The 20009-nt window shown below is 44.9% G+C and overlaps 1 protein-coding gene across 1 annotated transcript; it reads right to left on the bottom strand.

Annotated features, from left to right (window-relative positions):
* Positions 1 to 6813: 6813 nt before the first annotated feature.
* Positions 6814 to 19786, bottom strand: lpcat2 (lysophosphatidylcholine acyltransferase 2). Its single transcript, XM_006641474.3, has 14 exons — positions 18957 to 19786; positions 17581 to 17723; positions 15401 to 15618; positions 14348 to 14460; positions 13968 to 14028; positions 13199 to 13257; positions 12666 to 12700; positions 11628 to 11682; positions 10596 to 10678; positions 9451 to 9576; positions 8578 to 8731; positions 8205 to 8303; positions 7927 to 8068; positions 6814 to 7090 (listed from the first exon to the last, which is right to left on the bottom strand). Exons 1-14 carry the CDS (start codon positions 19062 to 19064, stop codon positions 6912 to 6914), a joined length of 1575 nt encoding a protein of 524 aa, XP_006641537.2. The 5' UTR covers positions 19065 to 19786; the 3' UTR covers positions 6814 to 6911.
* Between the last annotated feature and the right edge of the window lie 223 nt (positions 19787 to 20009).

Genomic DNA, 20009 nt, shown 5'->3' with positions numbered 1-20009 from the left:
GCAGGGGGGAGAACAGATTGTGGCCGGGGTGGTTGGGATCCTGAATGATAAATTGGGCTTTATTGTGACAGCATATGGTGTGAATCTCATCAATTGATGGCATTGTAAGTCAAATCCTATAATCCTCTGTGCTGTTGCCACAACCCTCTGTAGAGCGTCTTTGTCATGCATTGTAGTATTGCTGTACCACACAGAGATACTACTGGTGAGGACACTTTCTGTGGTGCTTCTGCAGTAAGCTGCTTCCCCATCCCAATTACTGGAAGGCTGGGCTTACGCTTGCCCCCTTTTTTAAGGGAGTATGAGGGTTAAGGAGGCTGGAGAGTGAATTTGGACGAGGAAGGCAGGCAAACCCACTGCAAGGCTCCCACTGTAATTGCTACGTTTTGACACTTTGGGGAGCTGTGAGAATGTAGACCGCACAGGGCAAGTCAGAAAGTCTCTCTCCAGGAATGAGGGATGAAGAATCAGAGCTACAGTCGGTTGTGTCTGTGAATGATGTTTGAAATAGACATCCGTACGATCCCGGCAGGAAAAAAAGTTTAACATCAAAACGGTCCGTTTTCGAATTGAAGCTGTTCTTTAGTTTTTTTTTTAATGGCCAGTGTGGGTTTTGTATGGATTGATGGGTGACTTCATGCCTAAAGAAGGCTCAACCACTGAAACATTTTATTCCTTCTTTCTACTGTTCGTTATGGATTTAACCTTTATTTGTCCATTAAGGAATGTGATGAGCATACTGTATTGAAGCACTGATTTTTACCCTTTAAAAAGTTGAAAATAAGATTTCAAAACTACATCAACAGCTTCTGAGTGGACACTTCCACATAACCTCCTGGGATTTCCTGCTGTGGAAGATCACTTTGTATGACGCTCGTTTAAATTTACTGCACGTCTCTCTCCGTTAGGCTGTGGGGTCTCAGTTTTCTAACAAGGCATTTTAGGCAGTCTATTTATTTTCTGTGCTTCTCTTCTTCTTTAATAGGCTGTGCTGTGTAGACAAAAGGGTTATAAAGGTAGTTTAATTTCACTCTAGGGGCTGGATGAATTCATGCTCTTCTCTATTGAGGTTTCCTATGCTTACTGTTTTAAATAGGCATTGAGTCACACACTGCCCTCACAGGCTCGGTGCTTCATCACTGTGAGTTTACAAAATACAGCTAAGTAGCCAGGAGTGACTGGAGAGAAGGCTCCCAAAGTCAGATGTGTACTATGGTTTATGCAGAACTTACAGCCAAGTTACAGCAGCCCCCACATGTATTATAACTTTGGGGAACTGTGAATAAAGTCTGACTTAGCAAAGGAAATGCAGATGTAAATTTAAAGCAGAGTGTTTAACATTTCTGGACTGAAATATCAGTAGCACAGATGTAAAAAAAACAATTATTTACTGTATATTTCTACATTCACAGTGTTTAAAAGTGCATGTCCTGGGTAAATAAGTTAAAAGTCTGTTCCTTTTACTTCATTCTTATATGTTTTGATATTCTCTGGCAACTTCACAAAGTCTCGGAAAGCTTATAGAAACGGGGTTTTATAGTAGAAAAAGACAGACGCAAAACACTCAGGACCACATAGTCAAGGGGAAAGTCAGAGACGTGTTTGAAGATCGAATGTAAAAGATTACTAACCACAAAAGATGTAGCAACCGGTGTAAGAATCAATAAGCCTGAGGTGTCCAACATCAACACGTTCAAGGGAAATGGGATGGCAGTTTCCCTATCAGGAGGAGGATGTAAGAAAGTATTATCCAAGTGTGGGGTCAGACATGGTCTGGGAGGCTAACTGACACCCAAGTTCAATCAGTGTGTCTTTAAAATAATCTGGTATTACCAGGGCACAACAACCTCAAGCCTTATTGTCACAGCCTCTGGTAGAACATTTGTGGCTAGAAAAACAGAGGCGCAGGTTGCACAAGCTGGAAAAACATGAGAAGTTTGTCTTGGAAGAGTGGGCGAATATCTTTCATGAGAATAATAAGAACCTATTAAATGACACTGGAACTTCTTCTTTTGGACTTGGGTAAATAGGTAGTGATACAGTATGTGTGCCTCTGTATTTTTATTGAAAAGGCTCACCAGATAGTATCTGTCTCCGGTGCCTGAGGTCTGGGGAACCTCTTACAGGAACCTCTTTGCTGTGAGGCTGCAGGCGAGACAGGGCCCTGTCAGACAGCTCTGTCAGATGAGGCGGAGACAGGACGGGAGGCATTCTGCTCATCCATAGACGGACATGCTGTTAATTTACAGGCCCCTCACCCTTTCCCTATGAGCATGTGGGTTGCAATTAAAAAACTGTCATTGTTAATCGATTCCAGTGTCACTCGCTGTTTGACTTTCGTCGCTTCTAAATAAGAACAGTAGCACAACAATGTCTGGCATAGCAGGCGGAAAAGCTGCACATCTGGATGCTGGCCTGTTACCAGAGAGGTCATTCGTGTTGAACACCCCACTTCGGTTCAGCATGTGAGCGAACATAGAAAACAGAAATGTGTTTCAGCTGGCAAACTGGATGTTGTGGGCTTCATTTAGTCAATGGCATCATGTGGCTGTGATTCTCATCGGCCTCTTATCTGCAGTCAGTGTGAGGTCATGTGTAGCTGGTAATGGCAAAGCTCTGCTACTGTAGGTGAGCTGGACATCTGTAAGGTCTTTTTTTTTTGCTTTTGTCCCTGTGCTGCTGTGTGTTGCCTGTGGCGCCCTCTAGGGGTCAGGTTTTGACCCCCCCCAGCATGAGCTCTTGAACTTCAGGGGCGAAACAAAGGGATTTCCTCCTATTGTTATTATTTCACTGTACAGGCTACAGGCAAACTGTCGGACTCTGTTACGGCTTTAAGTAGGAATTTAAACATTGGGAAATTCATGGGAGAACATTTGGAACCATCATATCTTTGCCTTACAAAAATCAGAGTCATCAAATTATCCACCCGGATTATCTTCCCAGAGTGCACCACACGGGCATCTTCATGCCACCCCTTGTAGATGCCGACACACTAATCCACTTCCAAGGCCAATAAAAGTATACAATTCATCCAGGGAGGATTGTGGGCATGTTTTTACACAATGTTTGGGAACGTCCAGATGGTTTTGAACCAGATTTCCTTTTTATTCACAGTGCTAAACAAAGTATTCCCTGCACTGCTTGAGTATTTTACTAAATAATAATCTCCGCCTGTGGCATCAGCAGAAAGGAATTGATTGACTGGTGTCGCCAGCAACTACAGCTAAATACATGTTGGCACTGTGTTGGGCGCCTCTGTCTTTACTCCCCTGGCGCAGGGGTTTAATTTATATGGCGCTCTCTGCTGCGGAGGTGAATGAGGTGCCTGACGAAGGAAAATCCCTCATTGCAGTCCCTCTGGTGTGTGTGTGCTGGGGGCGGCTGCTGTATTATACTGCTCTGATCTTATATTTTTGAGAAGTGTATAATGGGGATGTGTGTATAATACTGTATGTCCTTATGAGTCTCACTTTCTGGACAGGAAAGCAGCCTGCTTGAAGCACCATTGTGCATTAAGCCTTTTCTGCAGTATGTGCTGTTCTCACAGCTCATGTCATGCGATCTTTTCTAGAAATTTGATTTTTCCTAATGGAAGAGGGGGCCATTTTGAAGAAAATTTGCCCCCATAAATAAATTGTTCTTCTAAACTGCGCCCCCCCAAAAAGCATGTAAAATATCTCCCTGAATATAGGCCGGGATTTAGATGTATTCTTACTTGGCAAGCAGGCAAGCCACAAGAACAACCACAGACATGCTTTCTGAGCCCAAAGTAAGATAAAAGGGATGAAGTGACTCAGCATCTGTGAAGTTTTTTAGGTCTTTTAACTAGAAACGTGGTAAGGGACGCAGACTTTGTGCCGATGAGACTTCTGTTTTCATCGCTGCAGCTGCCTGGAGATTCAAGCAATCAGGCCGGTAGATCGCTCATGCATGATTTCAGAAACGAATAAAGCAGAAGTCTCCAACTGTTCCCATGACTAACCAGGAAATTTGCGGTGTGAACTTGAACTGGACACAGTAACAGCAGTGACGGGCTTCAGAGTTTGGTGTGTTCAGTAACAGCAGCCCTCTGGAAACAAGAGCCCAAGAGCAAGAATTTGCTAAAGGATGGGACACGAAAGACTGCCGCACCTCGAACACCTGACTCAGCCAGCTGTCTCTGTTCTTAACACCTGTTTGAAACTGGCTTTACATTTGAGAGCTGTGCTGTAGATTTCATTTTGGATTTATACATGTAAATATTTTTTTAACACTATAAAAGATATTGATGTAATTGGACATCCAGATTCCAGCTGACCTCTTAAATAAATATATATATTGAAAAGAAATATTTGTACTATCAAAGGGGATTTGCCCTTTGAAGTGAGTTACTCTCCAATCCCAGCAAGTGAGAATAAATAGTGAAAACTATGTAACAGGACACACAGATTTCAGACAACTCCTTGCATGAATGTATATTTTAATTGTGCGCTCAAGAAAATAGAATTTCCAGATTGTAACAAAAAATATTCAGTAATGCATCCGTCCAATTAGACATTTAAACTGTCAATAGTGACCTTTACTTTATACAGGCTTCTGATCTGCCTTGTGTTCTAAGAGGGTTATCAAACTCTGGGCAATTGGATTCTTATTGTGAGGTTGTGGTAAAATGAAACCAGATTAGCAGTGCTGATTGTCTGCAATTTGACTAGACAGGCTTTCCCCAGGCAGGGATGAAATGGATATAGCAAGATTTATACATCGAAAACAGACTTAATTGATTCTCTGTAACCTTATCAATTCAGATTAAATAAAATGAAACTGATACACTGACTTATAAAGGTTGCAACAAATCAAACCTTGAAATCAGGGCTGGTACCACAGCAAGGCTGTAATTAACAAACTGATACTCCACTATTTCATTGCCTTTCTGTTTATTTTAAAGAATGATGAAAACAGTAGGATGAAATCTCTCATCCCCAGACAAATAAGGAAGATCAAGAGTACTTCCCTGACATCGGAGGGGATGTTGTATAGTCGCATGTCTTCCAGCATCGAACTACTGCACAACCCCAACTGTGCTTTCTAGCTTTCTAGCTCCCTCTTCTGAGTACAAAGGGTACTTCAAGACAGGGTTTTTTGAGTCATCTAGGAAAACCGAAAACATTCTTGAAGACAGAAACAGGACAAATTAAAACTTTATGTTCTTTATATTCTTGTAACCTCAACAGCACCTTTCAGTCCCCATCTTATCCTTGTATACATCGCTTATGAGATATTTTATCCTTGAAAAATAACCATACTAATACAGGAAATCCTGTAAAATATCATGAATATATATTGCCAGTTGAACAACTTTCTTTTTTGTATAAATTAAAAGAGAGTATGGTCTGACAGCTTTGCAGTCATAATACAATGAAAGATTAATGGTAGTAAAAGTGCAGACAGAGTTATTACAGCGCTCTGGAGTTAATTCACCACTTTCCAGTGCTTTTAGGAAAGTGCACACAGATGGCATTGCATATAACCGAACAGGACACAATGGTTTAGGCTCATGTAGAGTGAAAGTCCATGGGGTATGGGGGGTAAGAGCCACCATTTACCTTGGCCAGTCTGACACTGGAGGTGGAAGCAATGTGGTCAGTATCATGCTCCTGTATCATTACCCCTGGAAGGATTAACCCCTGGTACTCACTTGGAAAGCAGGCTGAGTGGACCAGTCATCTGGAAGGAATTAGAGCAAGCTCCATCGCTTGACCCTACCTGGGATTGAACCCGGGACCTTCCGGTCAGGAGCCAGACACCCTTGCCGTCTGAGCTACCAAGGCTCCTGATGTACAGGGGCCTCTTGTAATAATACGCTAATAATACACTTCCTCCCCCTTTGCGTTGGAGCACAACTCTCCAGGCCGGTGGGGCGCAAGTATCCATGTGATCCGGCTGTATCCTGAAGGCCAGTCCCAGGAAGGGGAAAGAAGTGAGGAACAGAGTGGTAACGGTGCCCTACTCAGACTCACTCAGCCTGTCAAAGTGTTCAAGCCAGAATGAACCTGCTCCCCAGACACTTCCCCCTGTGTTAGTATCCACTGCCATCTGGTGTTCACCACAGACCAGGCACTGCGGTTCACACTCCTGCAGCAGGTGGCCATGCACTGGGGCCACCTGGTGGACAAAGATCATCAGGAGGTTGAAGCAGCAAGTCTCATCTCCACATGTCAGGGTATGATCGTTGCCTGCATTCGTGGTTACAGTATTTATCAACGTTACTATGGATTAGTAGATTAGAAGCAGTGCATCCGGTGACCTCCAACATCCGTGATATAAAACATCACATGCACAGAAAAAAATCAAAAGATTCTCTCATTTCTGTCTGCACATCAATAACTACAGAACACCAGGGCTCAGTCTAGGTGCTTCTAACACAGCTTTTGCAAGAGGCAGTGCAGTATAGAGTTAGGCCCGTTACTTACTAAGAGGTCAAAGTCTGCATCTCTCTGTACTAAGCCTAGGCTAAGAACTCTGTTAAACTGGTGTTCTGCTTGTGGCTGCCTCCAGCAAAGCTCTAGGTGAGTTAGGTACCCATGCATTTATAGTCTATAAAGAAGCAACTTTACATTTTAAGGAAAATCATTTTGTAGTAAAGCATTGTTATGCAAAATCAAGACAGAAGTTCAAACCTCCCTGTACAAACTGAAAAACCATGTCATCCCAACAATACCTATATTTTATTTATAGCAATGTCTCATAGTGCAAAGATAAGATGGATATGATATTTTTAGCTGCCCCTTTTCATTAATTGAAGCACAGGAAATCACTCGGGGGACAAAAAAGCACTTAATGATTTAACTGTTTATTAAAAACATTGCTTCAGCCCATTTAAAAACAGTAAAAAAAGAGATCGATATGTACAGAGGGGAGTGGCAGTCCCCACATCAGTCTTCTTTCTTGTCCGAGGCGCTGTCTTCCCCGGCGCTCTCAGGGCTGATCCTGCTGGTGGGCGGGCCCGGCACAAGCCCCTCCCCCTGCAGGGCGTGGTACCGCTGGAGCTCCAGGTAGGTGGTGAACAGCTTGGCGTACTCGGGGTGGGTCAGGGCAAAGGCTTTGAACTCGGCTGAGGGGGACAAAGCAAAAACCAAATGCTGGTATTAGAGCTTTGTCTCCACATCATGCCATTTGAATTATACAACTGCATTAATTAATAATAATAAAAATAATAATAATAATTGCTTACACTTATACAGCGCTTTTCTGGACCCTCCACTCAAAGCGCTTTACAGGTAATGGGGATCCCCTCCACCACCACCAATGTGCAGCCCCACCTGGATGATGCGACGGCAGCCATAGTGCGCCAGAGCGCTCACCACACATCAGGTATCAGTGGGGAGGAGAGCAGAGTAATGTAGCCAATTCATAGAGGGGAATTATTAGGAGGCCATGATTGGTAAGGGTCAATGGGAAATTTGGCCAGGACGCCGGGGTTACACCCCTACTCTTTTCGAGAAACGCCCTGGGATTTTTAATGACCACAGAGAGTCAGGACCTCGGTTTTACATCTCATCCGAAGGACGGCACCTGTTTACAATATAGTGTCCCCGTCACTATACTGGGGCATTAGGACCCACATGGACCGCAGGGTGAGCGCCCCCTGCTGGCCCCACTAACACCTCTTCCAGCAGCAACCTTAGTTTTTCCCAGGAGGTCTCCCTCCTGGGAAATTATAATGCAGAATAATCCAGAGGATAACGATCCACAGGACTGTTCATCTTTTGTTTTTGCCAGTTCAAAGCTGCAAGTTTTGTTTTTTGAGAAAACCTGTATTAAAAACTTGATTTTTAAATAAAGCAGCATGAATCGACCCGGCTGCATTTCCACCTCAATGAGGCTGCAAGCCTGCACAGGTCGCCCTCTCGTTCCGGATCCGGAGACGGGCAGACGGAGGGGACTCACGGTAGGTGATGTGTCCGGAATCATCGGCATCGATCTCCCCAAACAGCCGGGAGACATCCAGGTCTGGAACGCCGAGGGAGGACCGCAGCAGGGAGGAGAACTCTTCCTGGTCGATGTTCCCATCTTCGTCCACGTCAAACAGCTTGGCACAGAAACGGCCAGGTGAAATAACTCCACTCGCAGAGCCGCAGTGAAAACAATTTTCGGAGCACCACGTTGACGCGTAAGATTAGTTTCCTGTTTTCCAAACGGCAGTTTTTATATGGTATTTGTTGTACCTGAAATGCCATCTGAATGTTTTCCTCCGAGTTAGCGGGTCGACAGAGGACGCTGAGACCGATGACGTACTCTCTGAAGTCTATCGTGCCATCCCCATTCTGCAGAGGAGCACAGAGGGGTCACCTCATCTTCAACACATCCCAAACAAGGTGTTTACTGAAGCCAGGCCAAGATACGCTTTCTCTAAAGACCGATACATTGGTCCAACCGTCTGAGGTGCACTGATGGTTGTTTGCTTTGAATGAACCATAAATAACTGAAATCCTGGGCTGTATGATTCGGGAAAAAAAACATTCGAAGGATGACACAAAACCGTAAACCGAGAGTGGTGTGAATAATCTAGTGGACCGACTTCTCTCATCCTTCACCTACCCGGTCAAAGAGGGCGAACAGCTCCTGCAGGGCAGGCGTGATGGGCAGCTTCAGGAAACCTGCAAACTCCTCGATCCCGATCCGACCCCCTTTGCAGGAGCTAGCGATCGCTGCAAATCCCTCCAGCTGCTTCCTCACATTGTCCCACTTCAGGCTGTGGAGTAAGAACGCGAGGAGATCCCAACAATCAGGAGCACACTTTTAAAAAAAAAATCATCTGCAGCAAAAAGTGCTTAAAAAGTACCAGGAGAGACTCGGGCCTCTTTAGAAACTGTAGCTTTGGAATTTGCACAGCTGTAACACAGAATCCCAGTTGTCTCCCAGGGATGATAATTATACTGCAGGTACTTTATTAATAAGATGTTTCTTGGATTCTCTTTCCAATTTCTGAATAGACAGTTGTCCTTCTGAAACACGGATAGACAAATTAGATTTGCCAATTATTTTGGCTAAAAGTGCCAACTCCTGTATCCCACAGGGCGAGACTGAGGAAGGACAGACAGGCTCCATCAACCTGCCTACCCTTCCTGCCATCCAAGTCTTGACATGCTTCAGGCTGTGTGATTTACAGGAAGCTTAGCACCAGCTGGTGAAGGGGCATGTCCATCACTATCACCACTGCAAGCCTGTAGGCAACCAGGAAGTCATGACAGTTTATTTTGCTTGGCAGCCTCTGCCGACTTCATTTAATCCCACACCCTGGCAGGACTCAGCCAATCGCTCGCTGCTGTTCGAGGAAATACTGGTCACAGTCAGCCAATGACAAGAGAGCTGGGCTCGAGCCTGTGACGTCAGGAGTCTGGAGCCCCACTTGTGCATGGAACAAGCGTCTTAAAACTTGCCGAACCCCTGAAATCTTTGCACGATCCTCACTTGAGCTTCCTGCTGATTTTAGTGAACTCCACTAGCCCGGCCTCCATGGGCAGTGTGAGCTCGCCTGCTGAGATCATCAGCCGGCAGTCCTCATAGGTGTGGTCTGTCACAGGCACGCCCAGCGCTCTGAAACACACATACAGATGCACAAAGCTGAGCACGCAGACAGAGAGCTAGGTTCCTCCAGGTTCAGCCTGCACTATGAGGCTAAGAGGATACTGTCACGGACATCCAAAGGGACTAACCGTGGGGAGCAGGAGAGCGGAAAAAGACCCATATGCGTAGCGGCGAGACGGGAAAAAGGCCCGGGCTCATAGTGCAAAGAGTTCAGGAATGCCGTATAGAAACCTATGCCCTCAGGGAGCGGACGTGGGGCGCCCTGGTGCTAGGTGGGTCTCAGGACATCCAAACGTCAATGCTGAGCGAGGACAGAGTGCAAGACCCGGAAATATATAGCCCAAGGGAAAAAGAGGGACAGGAAGGACAGCAGACCGGAAACTAGGGACAGGACAGAGAAGGAGCGCCCCCTGGCTGCAGAGGGCGTGACAGATACTGCAGGAGATGAGAATCGCTAGCCTTTATGGTGTCGAGACCACAGGGGAGGCTGAAAGAGCATGAAGATTTACACTGAGATAAACAGAACTGGTAAACAAAAAAGTCATTTGAATATCACAGTTCTTTTAGAGTTTGTGCTGATCATCCCACCTAACCAACATCAGCTGACAGGGAGGATACATGCACCTGTCTTCACTGTCTTATAGTCTGTCTTTAAGGCACAATTAAAAGACACAAGGAATGGAGATCTCACTGCGTGGACATACAGAAAGTGCAGCCTGCATTTTACTGCACAGGCCTTTTGAAATAGGTCTCTTTAAATAAGCATATAATGATATTTAACAGAGAATCCGGCTTTCCAAAATCTTATTTTTAAAAGTAAAAGAAACAAGTGAAAAAGGATGGGAATGAATGTTCTATACCTCAGGTACTTCATAACCCAGACACATTTTCAAGGAGAACAAATACAGTATATACACTGTATATAGCAAAAATATCATCAGAGCATGGAGTGTCCTGTTGAGCTTTAGCAGAGCTCCTGCTCTGCTGCTCTGCAGAATGGGTTTGCTAGCACTGGGTCTGACTCTTACTTGGCCATAGTGCTCCTGACTCTGCTGGCAAACAGCATGGGGACTTTCTTCTCCTCCTCGCTCGGAACGTGTGGAGGAAGAAACTGAAGAAGACAAAATCCGTACAAACACACAAATTCACATCCAGTATTGGGAAAGCATAACTTGTGCATGACAGAAAATCCCATGTGTGAAAATGCCACAATGAGGACAGAGAATTGACACTCTTTAATGGGTTCTGTGTCAATAGAGCTGCTGGTTAAGAACAGATCTCTCACTGTATCTGCACAGCTGTGGGAACTTACAGCCCAGGTCTGCTGTGATGTGCATGTGCATTTTGAAATTTAAAGCCCAAACCGCACAATGAGGTCTTGTAATTAACTGAAGCCGTCACTAAGGAAACTGATTAATAAGTTACCTTGAAAGTGAAACAGAAACAGAACGAAAAGTATAAGCACCCAGTACTTGAAATAAAATCATTTACTAATTATGTGTAATACTGTTTTTAAAGTCTAACGATTTATCAATGACACATGACAAATTGCTTTTTTTTCCACAACAAGTGCTACTGAGGATGTTACAGCGAATTCATTCAGCTACAATACAAAGTATCGCTCATGTGTAAGAAACTGCTTTGACACATCTGCTCACATGTCATCTTAGTCCATGTCACTTCTGGACCAGGGAGAGAAGAACGTTTACAAACAGCGAGAGACCTTTGGAGCTAATGGAACTGAGTATCTCATGCAGCTCAGTTCTAAAAGGAGCCACATTTTAGCTTAAAAACTTGGTACCTCTTGTTTGTGTTTCATTATTCATTCTGAACTTTGTCAATGACTCGGAGGACTTCGACAAGATGGCGGTTTTATTTTAATGGCTCGGATATCCTCTTCACTATGGTCTCTTTGGTCAGTCCTGCGGTGACGATTATTTGTCAAGGAAGGATGGGAAAACTGAAGAGCAGAAACTGATGACCCTTCACATTCCAAAGCATTAGTGCTGGTCTCCCAACAGTTAAACATTTCACGAACCTTGAGTTATTACACATCTTACCTCAATCTCTACATTGGTGTATAACTGACACAGTGTCAGCAACAGGAGAGTCCGCCTGTGGAGTTACAAACAAAATGCACAACCAGGTCACTCCAGGCTGCAGCAGAAGGAAGCCTTCTCCTTAAGAAAAAACGAGCTAAGCGCCTGTCACTAAAACCAAGCAAGGTCAAAAGTAGCAATTTACATGGTTGTTTTAAACTGAACTAGCGATGGGTAGCAATTAAGCAGTGCTTCTGCAAATGCAAACCACAGAGAATGGGGGAAGAGGAGATGTCATCTCGTATTTCACAACACTGGGCTGTGCCTTAACACTCCCCAGGTCAAACTCTACTGCGGTAGGTTTGAGAAATTGCACAGCAAATGGAATAAAACCCCTTCAAGCTACACTACTTCTAGTTTTATTGCAAATTCAATAACCCTTTGCATGAAAAGGAGAGCCACTCAAATGTAGAGCAAAAGTACATCCTGCAACTGTGCAGATATTTACTGGACTTATTTGCTAGCACAATCAGCTTTCCTCATCCCCCATCATTACAAACACAGCAGCTTCTTGTAGTTCTTGAATTCCAGACTATGCATGTCAGCTCCTTCACTCAGCATAAGAATCCATGAAGTCCACCTTTACTCAAGCATCCAAACCTCATTCCCTTTGACAAATTTAATATGAACGGGTTCTTCCCCCATAACCAAGCAGGCGGTGTTTTAATTTCTCAGGGAACCTTTAACAACAACCTCTTATGTCATCAGTTCAAGGTTTAAAATCCTTTAATATTTAGATCACTGCCTGTGCTCACATGTTTTATTAATTAGATCATTCTTATTCATGATCTCGTTCAGTAACGGACAAGCCGGTTTGATAAAATAGTAAGGTCAACAGATTAACTCCACACCCTTATGCACATCTGCCTGAATAAAACACAGTAAAGGTTTGCTAAAAATAAAAAAAATAACAGCAGCAATAACTGGAATGAAACACTTTGCTTAATGCATCATGAGGCACATTCGCAAAGGGAGGATCTTTCAGAGAAGTGGACTTACGCTTTTGGCCCCTGCCAGGTCCACGTCACAGTGTCCTGAAACAGAGCAAACTCTCGTGAGGTTTTTGGTGATACAGCACTCAAAGCTTTTTTTTTCCCCAGATAGAAAGGAAAGGAAATACACTCTGACAAAAAAAAATATATTTTTACCTGCACTTTCACCCCTCGTTTCATAATATTAAGTTTACACTTTCTTTAAAATGACCTTTTAGGAGATAAAGGAAACATCAAAAATCTGCACTGGGGACAAAAACTATCCTCTTACTGAACAACAAAATAATCACTCTTGAAACCGTTTTTATTATGCACAGTACCTACTATATGATGTTTGCATCAATGCTCTTTTGCCAATATAGATCTCCTGCATAACACAGTCCCTCTAAAAGGCAGGTTAGTGGTTCCAGTTTAACGTTAGAAAACAGCAGGCTGTACTACAAACAACACAGACAAGCTGCACTACTGCTTTACAATGAATGCAGTGCTGCAGCTGACAGCTGTACTTCTTCACAAGACTGAGATCGCGTTCATACTGACCAGCTGGTTCGGGTATCGGAGAAGCACTGGCTGCACAGGGACTCCAGGAATGAAGGCACCTAACAGCAGAAGTGGAAGACTTCTATTGAGAGACATAATCACTACATACATATCATTACAGATCATATATATGGGTTTATGATGATGTACTGTCCATGAGGTCACTGCAGGGAAAGCCCTTATAGGAAAAGCCCTTTCTTTCATTGCCCTTGAACTAGATAGTGCTGACTCTTCTGGTGAGGCTGCAGGCTGTGACAGAGGTGCTGTCAGGTAATTGGCAGTGCACTGCAGCCTAGCTTGTAAGTGCCGACAGTGGCCTGCCATCTCCACGCTAGCAGGAAATGAGAGAGAAAAGGAAGTTGATGTTGCATCAACAGGGCCAGACTCCGCTTAAAGCTGCATTTCGTTCAGTATAATTAACAGACCGTTTTTTTTTGCATGAGGTAAATGTTTCCTGCTGCTGATCATTGCAATCAGCAGGGTTTTTTTTTTTTAAGGCTCCGTTTTGAAACATTGGTTCTTCCATTTTCTGTTTACAGCTGCGCACTGATGCGACAGTTCGGATTCAGCTACTCGTGAAATTTGATCCCTGAACAAGTGCAGTGTTTAGGGGGAAATTCCTTCCTCCTTGTACTGCAGCAATACTCAATGTACTCCCCTCAGTGCACTGTTTAATTGCATAAAACAGGCCAAATACTACTCCACAAAACACATGCACAGAGATGACAGGGCTAGTTCAATTCTTCTCTGGAATGTAGAGCGTCCCCACCTTGCTTGAATGTGATGAGACAGGACCGGTTGGTGCAGGTCCCTTCAGGAAAAATTAATACCTTCAAGCAGAACACAGTAACGTATGTTAACATTATTAAGAATCTGTCAGCATGTAACAATCTGATAAAACAAAAATGAAATCAGGAGACAAAAGGACCACAACTCTACACGGAGATAACAAAAATGTGCAGTCCATGGCTACAGGAGAGGGAGAGCTCCGTCTAGACAGAATGAAAAACTTGAAGTAACACAGGCACATCCTCAAGGGCTCTTCCAGCTGTCGTAACTAAGACACAAATGAGCAGGCAGACTGGTGAAGCATTGTCAAAGTCCTGCAGTGAGACGAGGTGATACATTGGTAAGGATGTGAAGAGGCACCTGTGGCCATTTCCCCTGCGATGTGGCTCTCCTCTCTATCTCCAGGATGGTGTTTTTCCGGGAATCAGGATCCAGGCGGGATACCAGCACAGGCTGCAGGCAGCGCAGGAACCCTGGGACGAGAAACGGGATAGGTTCACTTCTATTCTCACTCACCTCTGGTGACTAAAAAGCTTCTGGCTTCTACTGTTCCATGTCTGGGCTCTCCATCAGCACTAATAATAATAATAATAATAATAATAATAATAATAATAATTACTTACACTTACAGTATATAGCGCTTTAATGGACATTCCACTCAAAGCACTCTACAGGTACTGGGGGCTCCCCTCCATTACCAATAATGTGCAGCCCCATGTGGGTGATGCAACAGCAGCCATACTGCACCAGTGCACTCACCACACACCAGCTATCAGTGGGCAGGAGAACAAAGTGATGAAACCAGATCAGAGATAGGGATTATTAGGAGGCCGTGATTGGTAAAGGCCAGGGGGAAATTTGGCCAGGACACTGGGCTTCACACCACTGCACTTTGAGAAACACCCTGGGATTTTTAATGACCACCGAGAGGCAAGACTTCGGTTTTCTCATCCAAAGGATGGCTCCTTTTTCTATACAGTATAGTGTCCCCGTCTCTATACTGGGGCATTGGGACCCACACAGATCACAAGGTGCGTGATCCCTAACGATCCCACTAACACCTCTTCCAGCAGCAACCTTAGTTTTCCCAGGAGGTCTCCCATCCAGGAACTGACCAGGCTCCCACCTGCTGAGCTTCAGTGGGGCTGCCAGTTGTGAGGTGCAGGGCGATATGGCTGTTGCACTAATTGCAGAAGATGAGGAAACACGCCAGTTTGAAAAGACGGACACAGCAACTCAGACACTCTTCAGTGGGACAGTGGGAAGTATTACCCTTCACAGCAAAATGAATCCCTATAAAGACACTGCTTTATTTTAACACAAAAACACAGGCTGGCTGAATTACTTAAATTCATTCAATTTTATCCGTGTTATTTGCATAAAACAGGCCAGAGGAATAAAGCTGCCACTTACGGCCGAAGACGGGCGTGGCCAGGTTTTCGGAGCGGGACACAGTGGAGGGCAGCCCGGCCACGATGCAGACAATCCCGTCGAAGAAGCTCGAGTGGGGGGCCACAGCCAGGATGGGCGCTTCGGCACTGCTCGCCCTCTGACCCTTCACCTGCACCCTGAACCCCAGGAAGAAGAAGAACGCACGCCCCACACAGCTCATCACGGCCTGGCTCAGGAGCCTGCAGCAGAGGTGAAGAAGGGCGAGAACCGTGGGGCAGCTCGTTAGGGAAGAGCTGAACACTGGGGAGTGACTTCAGTCACCACACAGCCAAGAGCTGAACACTGGGGAGTGACTTCTGTCACCACACAGCCAAGAGCTGAACACTGGTTAGGGACATATCTCACCACACAGCCAAGAGCTGAACACTGGGGAGTGACTTCTGTCACCACACAGCCAAGAGCTGAACACTGGGGAGTGACTTCTGTCACCACACAGCCAAGAGCTGAACACTGGTTAGGGACATATCTCACCACACAGCCAAGAGCTGAACACTGGGGAGTGACTTCTGTCACCCCACAACCAAGAGCTGAACACTGGGGAGTGACTTATGGGAGTGACTGCTCTCACCACACAGCCAAGAGCTGAACACTGGTTAGGGACATATCTCACCACATAGCCGAGCCCTGAACACTGCGGAGGGACTCAATAGTGTCTGGCTTGGCAAAGAGCTGAACACTGGTTGATGACTCATCTCACCGCTTGGCAAAGAACTGAACACTGGTCAGCGACTCATCTCACTGCTTGGCAAAGAACTGAACACTGGTCAGCGACTCATCTCACTGCTTGGCAAAGAACTGAACACTGGTCAGTGACTCATCTCACCGCTTGGCAAAGAGTCTCTGTGCCCTTACACTTCACATTGTGACCCTGACTCGGAACAACACATAGAGCAACGTTTGTGCTCAGTAAAAAAACCTTGACAGCCCCCCCCCGAGAGGCCAAGCTATAGAAAAGTCCAAAACATTGCAAAAGCAATTAACACAACTTATAAGGCAAGAGTCTCTCTTATCATAGTGATCAGTTCATATCTTTACGAGCGTATGTGGTGTTGCTCTGTTGATGAGACCCTGGCTGAGCCTTTATCTTCGAACTGTACACAGGCTTCTATTTAGAGCCTCAAAAGCATATCAGTGATAAGAGATCATTACTGTGAGTGCAACCTCATTTCATTTAAAAATGTAGACCATGACTTATTTTTAAACAGAATTTAGCCTGACTACACAAAATACTAGCTAGTCTGTAGGCACTACCTGACTACAGAAGTACACATATGCAAATCAAAATTACAAGTCTGTTTAGATGGGTCTATTTTCTTAATTGTGAAATGGTGAGAGAAAATTAATATTATATCACACAATTTTACATAATATTTAATTGTGGGGAAAAAATACCACCGATTTATACTTTTAAAATTTTAATTATGAAAAGGAAAAGAAAGGCCAGTGCAGAACCCCGTTCTTTTCATCAGATCCTAATCTCGTAAGCTTGATTACCCTGGAGACTTAGACATCGCCAGAGTGATTAGTGTGTAGTATACACCCACAGCACATAACCGGTCACCAAAACAATGCAGTACTGTTGGCTGCCTGCAGGAAAATCGCAATGAAGATCGACTTCAAAAATAATTTCCATGGATGTCATTCTCCTCATTCTATTCATTTGCATAAAAAACAAAGATAAAGAACTGGCCAAAGGAAAGTGCGCCTCATGTTTACCTATGAGACGTGCCAGGGCGATGCGGTGGCCCTGTGGCTCAGGATCTGCGCCTGTGACCGGAAGGGTGCCGGTTCGTATCCCGTGGCCGGCAGAGGAATCCTACCTACTTCATTGGGCCCCTGAGCAAGGCCCTTAACCCCAAATGCCCCAGGGGTGCCATATAAATGGCTCACCCTGCACTCTGACCCCAAGCTTCTCCCCCTGTCTGTGTGTCTCATGGAGAGCAAGTTGGGGTATATGAAAAGACAAATTCCTAATACAAGAAATTGCATATGGCCAATAAAGTGATCTTATCTTATTTTTTTAATGCCTTAGTAAATCCCAAAACAGGTACACAGAAATGTCACAGAAAACAGACACAGGACCTATCCTTTGCGATACAGCACAGTAACAAGAGCCAAACACAGCAATTAAAAGAGTTTACCGTCTCCACCCTGCCATGGGCTCGATGGCTCCTTTGATAGGGTGCAGGAATGTTGCTATGGCTGCAACAGGCCATGACAGCAGGAGGAGAACCGTCAAGCACAGCACCCGGAGGGGAAACAGCACTGCTCCTAACACAACGCACTGTAGAGAGAGAGAGAAAACACACAGCACTGACACTGTCTCCGACACACTGCAGAGAGAGAACACACAGCCCTGACACTGTCTCCGACACACTGCAGAGAGAGAACACACAGCACTGAAACTGTCTCCGACACACTGCAGAGAGAGAACACACAGCACTGACACTGTCTCCGACACACTGCAGAGAGAGAACACACAGCACTGACACTGTCTCCGACACACTGCAGAGAGAGAACACACAGCACTGACACTGTCTCCGACACACTGCAGAGAGAGAACACACAGCCCTGACACTGTCTCCGACACACTGCAGAGAGAGAACACACAGCACTGAAACTGTCTCCGACACACTGCAGAGAGAGAACACACAGCACTGACACTGTCTCCGACACACTGCAGAGAGAGAACACACAGCACTGACACTGTCTCCGACACACTGCAGAGAGAGAACACACAGCACTGACACTGTCTCCGACACACTGCAGAGAGAGAACACACAGCACTGACACTGTCTCCGACACACTGCAGAGAGAGAACACACAGCACTGACAATGAATTGTTCAATTAGTATTACTATTTATTATAATGATAATATAATTATCCCAGACTGAGATATTTTTTCTGATGGTACTTTTAATTATTCCTTGTCAATTGTAAAGTTGATTGTATTTAGTGCTGTTGTAATGATGTAGAAATGAGTGAACTGGGTTGCAGAAGGAAATAATCTTAGTAAAATCACACACTTCGCACCAATTTGTCATTCTCTTATACACATTTTTAAGAGGAGCTTTTAATTTATTTGTGAAAATCGGGCATCTGTTTTGGTTCTTACGAATAAGATTTATTAAACATTACTTTGGAGAAAAGATGAGTGACAATAATCACACAAACTATCAAAAATCACCTGCACGGTGTTTTTTTTTATCTTTTTAGAAGTAAAATTACTTTTTCCTTCATTTTCCAAGACACCCGAGTAAGGTGTCAATCATTTTAGATTCAAACGGCACATTCCTCATTCTGCTCGGATTATTGAAAAGAGAAAACTAAAGCACGTAATTTGTTTGAGCCAGATTTGAACGGATTAGGATTGCATAACACCACCCGTGTAAAACCTAGCGGAAATCAACAGGACAATCATTGGATTTGTCGGGAAGAATAAACCCAAAACAGAAATCATTCAGTGCAGTAACGCCTGAGTGTCCTCTCCAACAACAAAAAATGCTTATAGTTTACCTTGATTTTGTCAGCTGTGACCAAACGGGTTTCTTTCACGAAGGGATTAAGAACCGCCGGAAGGAGCAGGGACTCCTGTCTCGGCAGGGCGAACACTCTCTGCGGCATCCTGGCTGGTATCTCCGGCTGGGAGCGGAGCGGTCAGTGCGTCCCGGAACACAGACACGGTTTACGCCGAGATCTCACTTCCTGGTGAGCCAAGCCCGTCGCCCATCTCTGCTAACTCTGAGAGACCCTGCGGGTAGTTTCACCTTGTCAGCGCTCGCCCGGTGAGAGACGGCTCTCTCCGCCCCGCCCCGGGTCTTCGAAAGCGCTTCTACTCAGCGCTATTTCCCTATTGAACGGCAGGTGTCAGCAGGGGTTTTTTATTTTGCTTTTCTAAAAACTTTACTACTTCCTACCATAATCCCCCCCCGGAAAGTGAATGGGTCATGCATTTGTCACAGGACGACCTATACAGCACTGACACTTTTAACATGTTAATAAGCCACGCTGAAACTCCGAGCCCTAAGAAGTTCACGGGGCGTGAAAGAGCAGCAGCAGCCGAGGGAAACTGAAGAAAAGCGCACAGCGACGGCACGACTTCATCGTATTTGGCTCAACTTAATAAGCCAATTGGAATATTAACCCCTATCATCAAAACCCACGGCTGGTCTCGGCCTCTTTGATTTTTCGAGTTTCGGAGAGTGGCTCTGTCTGTCCTCCTACACAGTCACAAGAACAGCAGCAGGGCAGTCCTGCACATACTGGACATATGGTAACAATCGTTGCTGGCTTGAGGGCGAGTCGTTCAAACAGTCCGAGAAAATGCAGCTCGTTAAATATTCCACTACAGAGCAGCTTTGGCAACCCGTATTTAAGGGGTTGTGCAAAAAAAACCCTTTCCTCTCTACACAGCACTACATATCGCAACACTGTGTATTTAAGCGGCCTGTGGTAAAATAAGGGGAAATGACGCCACGAGACAGAAACAAGGTTTAACGATAAAAATGAGAGATAAAACATACTTGCAAGATATTAAACTAAAATATGAAATAACGTGCTTCAGTGTCA

This window comes from Lepisosteus oculatus, chromosome 20 (genome assembly GCF_040954835.1).
Source record: "Lepisosteus oculatus isolate fLepOcu1 chromosome 20, fLepOcu1.hap2, whole genome shotgun sequence".
Lineage (NCBI taxonomy): Eukaryota > Metazoa > Chordata > Actinopteri > Semionotiformes > Lepisosteidae > Lepisosteus > Lepisosteus oculatus.
This window is presented reverse-complemented; position numbering and strand designations above follow the sequence as displayed.